This window comes from Moschus berezovskii, chromosome 8 (genome assembly GCF_049115385.1).
Source record: "Moschus berezovskii isolate FMDL1 chromosome 8, NW_MosBer_1.0, whole genome shotgun sequence".
Taxonomy (NCBI): domain Eukaryota; kingdom Metazoa; phylum Chordata; class Mammalia; order Artiodactyla; family Moschidae; genus Moschus; species Moschus berezovskii.
In genome coordinates this window covers 95,280,013-95,290,593 of record NC_142467.1, presented here as the reverse complement: position 1 = coordinate 95,290,593, position 10,581 = coordinate 95,280,013, and the positions used below count along the sequence as shown (strand labels likewise).

Here is a 10,581-nt window from a genome sequence, read left to right as displayed (position 1 = left end):
ACAGGGAAAGCGAAATACCGGAGCCCGGCTGGAAACGGACCAGACAGGGTCTTGGACGCGGGAACAGGGCGTAGAAAGCAGGAGTGGGACTGAAGACTCTCACCCATCCCCACTCGGTGCAGCCCCGGGTCCCCGCGGGGACGTGGTCCGGGGACAGTAAAGACAGGGTAAGCCCGGAGGCGAATTCCCATTGGTCCGCGCCGGACCAATGAGGAGCGGCGAGCACTCCCGGCCTGGCGGAGAGGGACAGGGCAGCCGTTGATGGAGATGGAAGGGTCCCGCCTGCCCAACCAGGCTCTCAGCCGAATGACCACCAGGGAATCGCCCAAGGTCTGCAATCTCCAGTCCGGAGACGTCTCTCCCAGGAGGACTCTCGTCAACTCCGATATTACTTTGACCCGCGGGACCCTGAGAAAGGTAGGCTTGCCCCTCACAGAGCTGCCCCAGTCTCCCAAGCCCTGACCACTCCCAAGCCCCACCACTTCCCCGTCATACTCCGTAAGCCTTTTCCACTTCCCTATCTTTCTCCCAGGCCCCGCCCACTCTCCCGCCCTCGGTATCCCAAGCCCCGCCCATTAATCAGCCCCTCCCACTTCACTGTCATTCTCCCTAGGCCCCGCCCACTTCCTAGCCACCTGCGTCCCAAGCCCTGCCCACCCTACAGTCCCGCCCACTTTCCCGTAAGCTCCGCCTACTTCTCAGACCAACTTCCAAGACCTTGTCCACTCTCCTGGCCCACTCACTTTTCTACTGTTCTCGGGCCAGCACTGCCCTCTCCCCAGGCTCCGCCCTTTTATTGTCTCCCTAGTCTGACTTTTCTGGAGACTCCAGTCTCTTGAGTATTTTGTCCTGGGTTACACTTGATGAAAGTGAAAGAGGAGAGTGAAAAGGTTGGCTTGAAGCTCAACATTCAGAAAACAAAGATCATGGCATCTGGTCCCATCACTTCATGGGAAATAGATGGAAAAACAGTGGAGACAGTGTCAGACTTTATTTTTTTGGGCTCCAAAATCACTGCAGATGCTGATTGCAGCCATGAAATTAAAAGACGCTTACTCCTTGGAAGGAAAGTTATGACCAACCTTGATAATATATTAAAAAGCAGAGACATTACTTTGCCAACAAAGGTCCGTCTAGTCAAAGCTATGGTTTTTCCCGTGGTCATGTATGGATGTGAGAGTTGGACTGTGAAGAAAGCTGATTGCCGAAGAATTGATGCTTTTGAACTGTGGTGCTGGAGAAGACTCTTGAGAGTCCCTTGTACCGCAAGGAGATCCAACCAGTCCATTCTAAGGGAGTTCGATCCTGGGTGTTCATTGGAAGGACTGATGCTAAAGCTGAAACTGCAATACTTTGGCCACCTCATGCGACGAGTTTACTCACTGGAAAAGACTCTGATGCTGGGAAAGGTTGGGGGCGGGAGGAGAAGGAGACGACCGAGAATGAGATGGCTGAATGGCATCACCGACTCTGTGGACATGAGTTTGAGTGAACTCCAGGAATTGGTGATGGACAGGGAGGCCTGGCGTGCTGTAGTTTATGGGGTTGCGGAGAGTCGGACACGACTGAGCGACTGAACTGAACTGAACTGAACACTTTTCCAGAACTCTCTGCCCCATTCCTAGTCCAGGTCTTTGAACCATCCCCACTCTTAGTCTGACTTTCCTGGAGTCCTCTGGTCTCTGAGCATTTTGTCTGAGCACTTAGGCCCCACCCACTTTGTTCCTCTCCACCTTCTTCCAGACCCCACTCAAACTTTTAAGACCTTACTCCCAAATCAGTCAAGTCCCTGAATGGGATGGGGCTCCCAACTAATGGAGTCAGGGAGGCCTCAGTTTCCTCCGACCCTTAGGCCATCCTCAGGAAGGTCCCACCCCCTTGGCCATTCTCGGGGTTGCCCTGCCTCCCTGGCCATCTAATTACTGGCCTGCAATGGGACCCCTCCCTGCCCACTTTGATCTTCACCATTCAAACCAGCCTCTCCCCCGCTGTGACCAGATCGCCTCTTGAGTTCTAATCCCAGTCCAGGTGGGCATGCCAACACCTTCGTCCCCCACAGTCAATCAACTTACCACATACCATCTTGGCCTTGCCTGAATTGGTGGTCCGATACCAGTGCCTGTGGCCTGGAGACCCGTGCAGGACACCCCTGTTCCATCCGCTGCCACACTCCTGGACTGCCAAGCTGTTGGTGGCTTTGGACTTATTCTGTCTGATGCTGGGTGAGCCCCCTCCCTACCACCCTTGAGCCCCTACCCCATGTGGACACCCAGGAAGTCTTGGAGGGAGTCTGTCTTCCTGTGTGTCTTTATCTGAGGTTTGCTAGGCCTGGAGCTGGCTGCCTGCCCTAATGTGTGTACTTGAGCTGTGTGTCTTCACATTCATGTCATCAGCATTTTTCTAGGATGTCTGGGTCAATGAGACTCTGCGTGAAGGGAGCAGAAAGGGACTCTCCACAATGGCTTTTGTGTGCTTACCTGTCATCCTGGATCTGGATGCTGGGGTCAGCATCCAGCTGCTCATCTTTTTTTTTTCAGTCTTGCATACAACTTTATGTGCTCTAAGTCTCCTTGAGTTGTGTATCTGAGTCTGTCTATATGTCTGTGGTGGGAGGTTATGTTTGTACTATATATATCTATGTGTATATTTTGACTATGTGTATGCTGTGTTATCGGAGAAGGCAATGGCAAGCCACTCCAGTACTCTTGCCTGGAAAATCCCATGGATGGAGGAGCCTGGTAGGCTGCAGTCCGTGGGGTCGCTAAGGGTCAGACATGACTGAGCGACTTCACTTTCAGTTTTCACTTTCACACATTGGAGAAGGAAATGGCAACCCACTCCAGTGTTCTTGCCTGGAGAATCCCAGGGATGGGGGAGCCTGGTGGGCTTCCGTCTATGGGGTCGCACAGAGTCAGACACGACTGAAGTGACTTAGCAGCAGCAGCAGCAGCAGCATGCTGTGTTATAGCCCCTGGGTCTATCTGTGTCTGGGGCTGGTCTGTGTTGCACTTATATCCATGTGAATGTATAATTCTGTGTGTGTATGCACATGTATGTGTTTATGCATGTGTCCCTTTGGGTCCCTGAGTTGCATATTGTATTACAATGTTGCATGCTGTATTGGCTTGGTGGGAGGGTGTTCACTGTGGGTGACTCCTATGCATGCACTTGATCTATGAGAGCCCGTAACTATGCATCTGGGGTGGTGGTTCATCCAATGGTATTTGTGTAGCCAGCTTTGTGTCTAGGTCTATATGGGCCTATGTGTATTGTGGGTATATTGTTATATGTCTGTGTGTGTACATCTGAATCTGGGTGTCTGGGTCAGAATGTGTGGTTGTATAACTGTGTGTGTCAGATTCTGGGTGTGTGGGTACCCATGTGGCCTGAGCTTGCTTGGGGTTCAGATGTGTGGCTGGCATAAACCAATACCCTCAACTCCCCAGTGGGCAGAACTAGTAACCAAAGCTCCTTTGCTGGGATGCAGAGGCCAGGCTGGGACACTAGCTTGGCCCTTCCAGCCCAGAGAGGGAGCTGGGGATGGTGAGAGGTTGGGTTCCAGCTGCCTGACTCCACTAGGCTTCAGTGGATGACAGAGTCAACATGGGGAGGGAGGCCTGGTATAGGCTTTTAGAATGAGCAGGCCTACACCGGCTGGAGACAGGCCCACTCCTCTGCCTGACGTCAGGATAGTTGTGGCAGGTGAGGGGCCCCAGATGCTGCTCACACACAACTTTGCTACCATTTTCTCCCAGCTTGATCAGCCACAGAACCATCCACACAGGCATGAAACGTACACAGATACCAGACACAACCACACACACCAGTGCAACCCACACACCCATGGATACAATGTATAATCTTCTTTTTTCTCTCTCACACACACACAGACATGTACTCAGGAGCACCACAGACACCTATTCACACCACATACACATGACAGAGAAATAGCTATCCATCAGCACACATACACAGTCACACACAAAGACATGCAGAGCCACAGTCATACACATGTGCATGCATACCTAAACACACACACACGGAAAGAGTGAGCCCTTCCCCCCTTCCCCCTCCCATCATTATCCTTACCCCTTACCCATCTTGTCCCCAAAACCCCACCTGTGAATGGGTCCCTGGGGCTCTGGCCTCCTCTGGCCTCCTGGCCAGACTGTCCTCCCCGCCCATGTCCCCATGTCCAGGCTCTGGAGGTGCTGGGAGGACAGACTGGCCAGAAGGCCTAAGGAGAGTCAACCTCAGGTGACCCATCCATGAGTGGGGTCATCTCCACCCCCTGCAGTCAGCCTCCCCATTGTGCTGAGTGAGACCGGTTTGCTGGAACCCCACATCCTGGGCTTCTTTTGCAATGACACCACCATCCAATACCCCCGGATGGCCCATTATATCATCGAAGACTCGGCACTCGTGAAGATGGACTTCTTCATCTCCATCTTCACGGTAAGAGGCTGGCAGCCACTTTCACCTCAGGCTGTGGTGACACACTATGAGCAAATTCACCCCTTTTTCTGGCAAAATGGGAACCCCCACGGATTATAGATCTAAAGCAGGAGTAAATACCACCTCTTTTTCCTACTGAAATGGGGCATTTCACTGCTCAATGGCATAAAACCCCTTTCCTTGAGGACAAAGTAAGCCCCCACTTTTGACTTAGTATAGAGGAAAGAACCCCCTCTCTGCCTTAGGCATGGAACAGGAAGTTCAGCCCCTCCTCCCCCCAGTAGACTGGGAAGCCCCCACCCTTTATGCAGAAGGCAGGAAGCAGCCCTGCCCCCTGGGAAGGTGGGAAACCTCCTCCTTTCAAACATGGAGCATCCTGCTTTTTCCTCCTGGTGACAGGGGATGTTCCACAATTTTCCAGCCCATTTGGGTGGAAGCCTGTCCTCTTTTCCTGGTGTAACAGGAAGTCCTGCCCTTTTCAGATATGAGACAGGGAATCCTGCCTATGTATGACATAAATTAGGGAGATGTCCCACCTCTTTTCCTGGTATGACAGGAAGTCCTGCCCTTTTTAGATATGGGACAGGAAATCCTGCCTATGTCTGACATAAACTAGGGAGATGTCCCACCTCTTCTCCTGGTGTAACAGGAAGTCCCACTCCTTTCACATATAGGACAGGAAATCCTACCTATGTCTGACATAAGCTAGAGCCATGCCCTGCCTCTTTTCCTGGTATATCGAAATCCTACCCCTTTCAGATATCACCTTTCCCTGGTGATAATGGGAAGGCATATTCCTTGGCTTAGGAGTCTTGCCCATTTCAGACACAAGGGGTGGGAGAAGTCACCCATTTGTGTGTGTGTGATGGAATGAGAAGACCTACACTTTCAGCTTGTTTAGTGGGAAACAACAGCCTCCCTTCCATGTGCGATAAAGCGTGGAGGATTTCCCTCCCTCCTTGCACCCCCTGCCCTCAGCAGTGACGCCCTCACCCATCCACTTTGGCCCCACAGATCAGCCTGGGAGAGCTGATTCGGGCCAGGGGCCTGCAGCTGAGCTCGCCAGCCTTCATGAGCAGTGCTTACATGGCCATGATCTACAAGCAGCTGGGCACCTTCATCTTTGGTGGCCTGGCCAGCTTCTCCCTGACCAGTATCGCCAAGATGACCACAGGTCAACTGCGGCCCCACTTCCTGGCCACATGCCTGCCCGATCCAACCTCTTTTGACTGTGAGAATGGCTACATCACCAACTACAGCTGCACAGGGCATCCTGAAGATGTCCTCAATGCCAGGCGAGTGGGTGGGAAGGGAGGGGAACCCAGGAGGTGTCCCAGCCCCATCCCACCCCACTCCATCCCCAGCTGATATCCGTGCTCCCCCTGCCCATCCCCCAGGATGTCCTTCTACTCTGAGAACGCCTCCTTGGGGATGTACTGCATGGTATATCTGGTGGTGAGTGTTGGTGGGAGGTGAGCTGCACACCCAGCAAGGCCAGAAAATGCTCCATTGTTCCCCCCGCCCCCACCGTCCCATGGTCGGTGCCCACAGTGCCAGGCACAGCTCCCACAGAGCTTGTGTGTTCCCCCAGAGTCAGGAGGGCAAGAGTGGGGTGGGCCCATCTCCTCTTAAGGTTCATTCAGCATCCTGGTCCCAGAATAGCAACTTGCAGAACCCTCTGTCCCCCCGGCCCCTGCCCCTGCAGCTGGTGAGGGCTCATGCCAGGCTGGGTCTGTGCCCAGGACTGGGCTCCACCAAGGACAGCAGGAAGGGAAATCACCCAAGACCCAGCTGAGGTGAAGATCTAAGATTTAGGTAATAAAATGGCAGGAAGGGAAGCGGGGGGTGGGGGTACGGGGGGTGGAGGGAGTTGCCTCTGGGAAGGAGCCAACAACCCAGGGGCATAGACTTGGGTGGCAGAAGCAGATTAGAGCCAGCCCAAAGCACCCAAGCTCGGTGGTGGGCAGACACAACGACACAGAGGCTCCAGCCACCGGGGCACGTGATGGTCACACAGCTGCCTTCACACCAGCAATGTTTTCTCCCTGAAAGACAGCGTATTCAACTGCGAGCTCCCCCAAGCCATCCCTGCCCCTTTGTATTTTAAGACAAAGTAATTACAGCTTCTGGTAGTGGTAAAAGCGCAGGGTTTTGGAGGTGGAATGTACGTGCTCTATTCCCAGCCTCAACTTTGTGTGACACTGGGTGCGACCTTGAACCTCGGCTTCCTCATCTGTATGGAAAGAGCACTTGCCTCCTAGGGTTGTGGTTTCACGAGTTAACACACAGATGAGCTGATACCCTCAAAGGACTTAGAACAGGATCTGGCCTAAAGGTCACTATTAATCATTAATAACAAGCAAAACAGACTCCCTTAGTCCCCGGGATGGGGCGGTGGTTGGGGGACGGGGTGCATGCCAGTGTGCACAGACAGACCACAGACAACTCAAAGGCCGGCCTTGGTCTGATTTTTGGACGGAATGGACAATTTTGCGAACAGAATATTCTGGACCTCGGGGAATTCCCCAACCTCTGAAGTGTCCCTCAAGTGCCCACAGTTGATATCTCCCTGAAACACACAAGCACCACTGTTCTTCTTGCTCATCTCAAGGAAGTAAATTTCACCTGATGGAATTTTTTTTTTTCTGTTTTCCATTTGAAAATCAAAAGCCCAAACTCTGCTCCTTGAGGGTTCATCGATGAGGCCGACCTGCTTTGTTTGGAGACCTGACCCTGGCAGGAAGTGGCAGTGCCCACTCACAGTATGAGTCTACCCAGAGGGTCTCTCCTGACTCTTAGGAAATCATTCACCACCTAACAATTCTCCCAACGCTAGCATGTAGTTAAGAGCACACAATTCTCTTATGGACACAGCCCCTACCCTCTTTAGAAGCTGAAATACATTTCCATGTAAAACTGGCAGGTTCAGATAGAAAACACAGGTGGGCACAAAAATGCAGCCCCGGGGTGGAGTCCCTCTGATTACCCTCTCCCAGGGTTTCAAGGCACTGCCACCCGCCTTCCAGCTCTACATACAGGCTGGCTCCTGGGGAAAGAAAGTCTGGCTCTTACGGCCCACCATCCAGCTACTTTTCTTGTCCCTGGCTCTGCTGACTGGCTACATCCCGGTCTTGGACCACTGGCACCACCCCCACGATGCTTTTTTCGGCTTCTTGCAGGGAGCTTTGATGGCTTTCTGGGTAGTAAGTGATGCCATGGGACACCTGGGTACAGGGAGGGTCTGCTTGTCTGGGAGCCCTTGGGTATGCCTGGCACTCCTCTTCTCCCAGGAAGGGAGTGCAGGAGAGGCCAGACTGGAGCAGAAGAATGGCCATGGGATGAAGTTGATGTCAGCCCACCACAACCTCTCTTGGCTTCATCCCTGCAGGTTTTCTACATCTCAGGCAATGCCAAGTCCCAGAACCACCTCTGCTCTGTGTGCCTCTTTCCTTCCCACTTCCCCTCTCTGTATTCCTCCCCCAAGGACCCTCAGGGAACCCGAGGCATGCCCTGATGCAGAGAAAGACAGAGGGCACCCTCTGCTTCCACGGCCTGTGCTCCCCAGGGGGGCTGTCCCTTCCCAGGTGGGCTAGTCCGGGAAGCCCCAGCTGTTTGGAGCTCAGTCCTGACCCCAGATCAGCCCTGTCCTGGAGGGGTGACACAGGAAGTCCCATTTTCCTGGGGCTGAACCCCAAATTAGCCCCTCCCAACAGGGCCACTTCCACTTTATGTTCTTATGTTTTCTTGCTATATTAAAGAATGAAATGCCAACACCGGGTTTATCAATTCTTGAGAGATATTAACATGGATTGATAGACTTCATATATCAATCCGGGAACCATGTCCCAGGGATCAATTATAACAATGTCTGATAATCTCGAAAGTGTCAGGTTTCTTGACTTTGGTTATTGCTGTTAGTTTTCAGGGCCAGATTATTCTTTGCTGCAGGGTCCATTTCAGTGCACTGTAGGCCAGTGAGCAGCCTCCACAGACTCCACCCACTGGGTGCCAATTGCAACCCCAGGTTGCAATGGAGGGGGAGTCACCCCCAGCTGAGAATTTCTGGGTTAGGGGATTCTGTGAAGCTCCCTCAAGAGACTGCGCTCCATAATTATCTGACCTACTGAAGTCCCAGAATGCTACACACATTTAAATAACAGAGAGAGGAAGTAATTCACAGATCCTGGGGTAGGGGTGGGGGTCACCCCTATTTGTATGATCTGATCAATCAGGAATTTATTTTGGTGTCTTCTTGTTGTGTTAGTTGTTCAGTCATGACTGACTCTTTGCGACCCCATGTACTGTAGCCTGCCAGGCTGCTCTGCTCCTTTGAAAATTCCTTGCCTGGAATTTTCCAGGCAAGAATACTGGAGTGGCTTGTCCGTTCCTTCTCCAGGGGATCTTCCTAACCAGAGATCAAACCCAGGTCTCCTTCAGTGCTCTGGTGTCTAGTATGAACCTAAAGATCCAACTCAAACTGGAGCTGGATCAACAAAAAAATTTGTTTTTTTCTCAAATAATTAACATACGATTTCTTAGCCTTAAACAGCAGTCCCCAACCTTTTTGGCACCAGGGACTGGTTTCATAGAAGACAATTTTTCCATGGACCAGGGCAGGTCAGGGGAAGGTTTGGGGACGATTCAAGCACATTACATTTCTTGTGCACTTTATTTCTATTACTATTACATCAGCTCCACCTCAGATCATCAGGCATTAGACCCTGGGGGTTGGGGACTGATCCCTGGCCTTGGGCCCTATTGATCTTTGGACCAGAAAATTCTTATAGTGGAGGGAGAGTGTCCTGCCTGTGCACCCTAGAATGCTCAGCAACACACTTACCAGGTGCCAGCAGCACGCAACCCCCCCCCACACACACACACACAAACCATTTAGGCATAACTAAAAATGTCCCCAGACATTGCCAAGCGTCCCTGCCCTGTGGAGAACCACAAAATCGGAAGCCACTGGTGAGAACTGTGAGGTCCCAGCCCTTCCATGGGCCTGGCCAACCCCACCCCTACACCGAAGTAGCCAGAAGTCACAGAGGATGTCGAGGCTTCCTGGGGTGTCAGAGCCAGAGGCTGCCAGCAGAAGCTGGCCCCAAGAGGGGCAGCACAGGAAGTCTAGCCCAGTGTCACAATAATAATCGTAATACCAGTAGCTACAACTTATTGTTCACTCTGCCGGGGGACCCTGGGGCGGGCTTTCGGACCCTCCCAATTGCCTACAGGGCAGGCATTCTTGACGGCTCCATCTTGCAGGAAATTCTGCAGGGGGAGGCCAAGTGACCTGTGCAAGGTCATGTACTAATTAGAAATGCAAAGGCAGGGCGATGACTTATAATAAATTGTAACAATGGAACAGGAAGGTGCCGAGAGCAGGGAGCAAGGCAGCCCCCCACCTCGGAGGGGCCCTCTATTCCCCTGCAATCTGTAATCCAGCTATAAGTCTTAAATCACTGATGTTCGACCCCAAGCAACGCTGAGGATGACCCCACTTGCGACAGACTCAGAGCCCAACAGAGGTGTCCGGGGGGAGCGCACAGCCCCCCCCCCCCCAAAACACACACACCTCCGTCGGCTTCCAGAAGCATCCGCAGTGGAACATGGAAGGCAAAGCGTGGTTTTACTTACTACGCAGCTTCAAGAGAAGTCCAGCAGGAACCGACTGCTTCCCACCTCCCCAAACAGTCGGCTCCTCTGGAGCGGCCAGTTCGGCCCCCACCACGAGCCCTCGTGGTTAAGGCGAGCGTTTCTGGAGATTGACAACGAAACGGGACGGGAAGGGAGGCTTGGGCCGGAGAAACTGAGGCAGGGGCGTTCGCGGCGGGGGCTCCGCCCCATCCTGCTCCCCACCCATTCCAGGCAAATCCCAGGCTGCCAGGCCGGGCTGGCGGCGGGAGGGGAGGGACGGAGGGAGAGGGTACTGAGGGCGCCCAAGCGGCCTCCCCCGCACCGCCCGGAGTTGGGGGGGAAGGGGGTCCAGCGCATCCCCGCTCCCGGGAGGTCTCTAGGAGGCAGGGGAGGGATCTCCTTCCCTCCTCGCACCCTCCGTCCCGGGGCGGGACTAGGGGGCGGAGCGGCCGGTGACCGGGCCGTGACGCGAGCCCCGCCTGCCCTTATAGA

At 53.4% G+C, this 10,581-nt stretch overlaps 2 protein-coding genes across 2 annotated transcripts; both read left to right on the top strand.

Moving 5' to 3' along the window:
• LOC129558857 (phospholipid phosphatase 3-like) lies at nucleotides 1-6,038 on the top strand. Its single transcript, XM_088838929.1, has 4 exons — nucleotides 1-417; nucleotides 2,060-2,222; nucleotides 4,298-4,455; nucleotides 5,470-6,038. Exons 1-4 carry the CDS (start codon nucleotides 262-264, stop codon nucleotides 5,821-5,823), a joined length of 831 nt encoding a protein of 276 aa, XP_088695055.1. The 5' UTR covers nucleotides 1-261; the 3' UTR covers nucleotides 5,824-6,038.
• LOC148777137 (phospholipid phosphatase 2-like) lies at nucleotides 5,854-7,969 on the top strand. Its single transcript, XM_088839313.1, has 4 exons — nucleotides 5,854-5,910; nucleotides 6,161-6,163; nucleotides 7,452-7,658; nucleotides 7,844-7,969. Exons 1-4 carry the CDS (start codon nucleotides 5,854-5,856, stop codon nucleotides 7,967-7,969), a joined length of 393 nt encoding a protein of 130 aa, XP_088695439.1.
• The last annotated feature ends 2,612 nt before the right edge of the window (nucleotides 7,970-10,581 follow it).

What these genes read in the sequence shown, in the direction of transcription:
- LOC129558857 (XM_088838929.1), top strand. Translation starts at nt 262, where the DNA reads ATGGAGATGGAAGGGTCCCGCCTGCCCAACCAGGCTCTCAGCCGAATG. An exon ending in CTTATTCTGTCTGATGCTGG is followed by an intron (nt 2,223 to 4,297) that starts GTGAGCCCCCTC and finishes CACCCCCTGCAG; the next exon opens with TCAGCCTCCCCATTGTGCTG. An exon ending in TCTTCATCTCCATCTTCACG is followed by an intron (nt 4,456 to 5,469) that starts GTAAGAGGCTGG and finishes TTGGCCCCACAG; the next exon opens with ATCAGCCTGGGAGAGCTGAT.
- LOC148777137 (XM_088839313.1), top strand. Translation starts at nt 5,854, where the DNA reads ATGTCCTTCTACTCTGAGAACGCCTCCTTGGGGATGTACTGCATGGTA. An exon ending in CTTTGATGGCTTTCTGGGTA is followed by an intron (nt 7,659 to 7,843) that starts GTAAGTGATGCC and finishes TCATCCCTGCAG; the next exon opens with GTTTTCTACATCTCAGGCAA.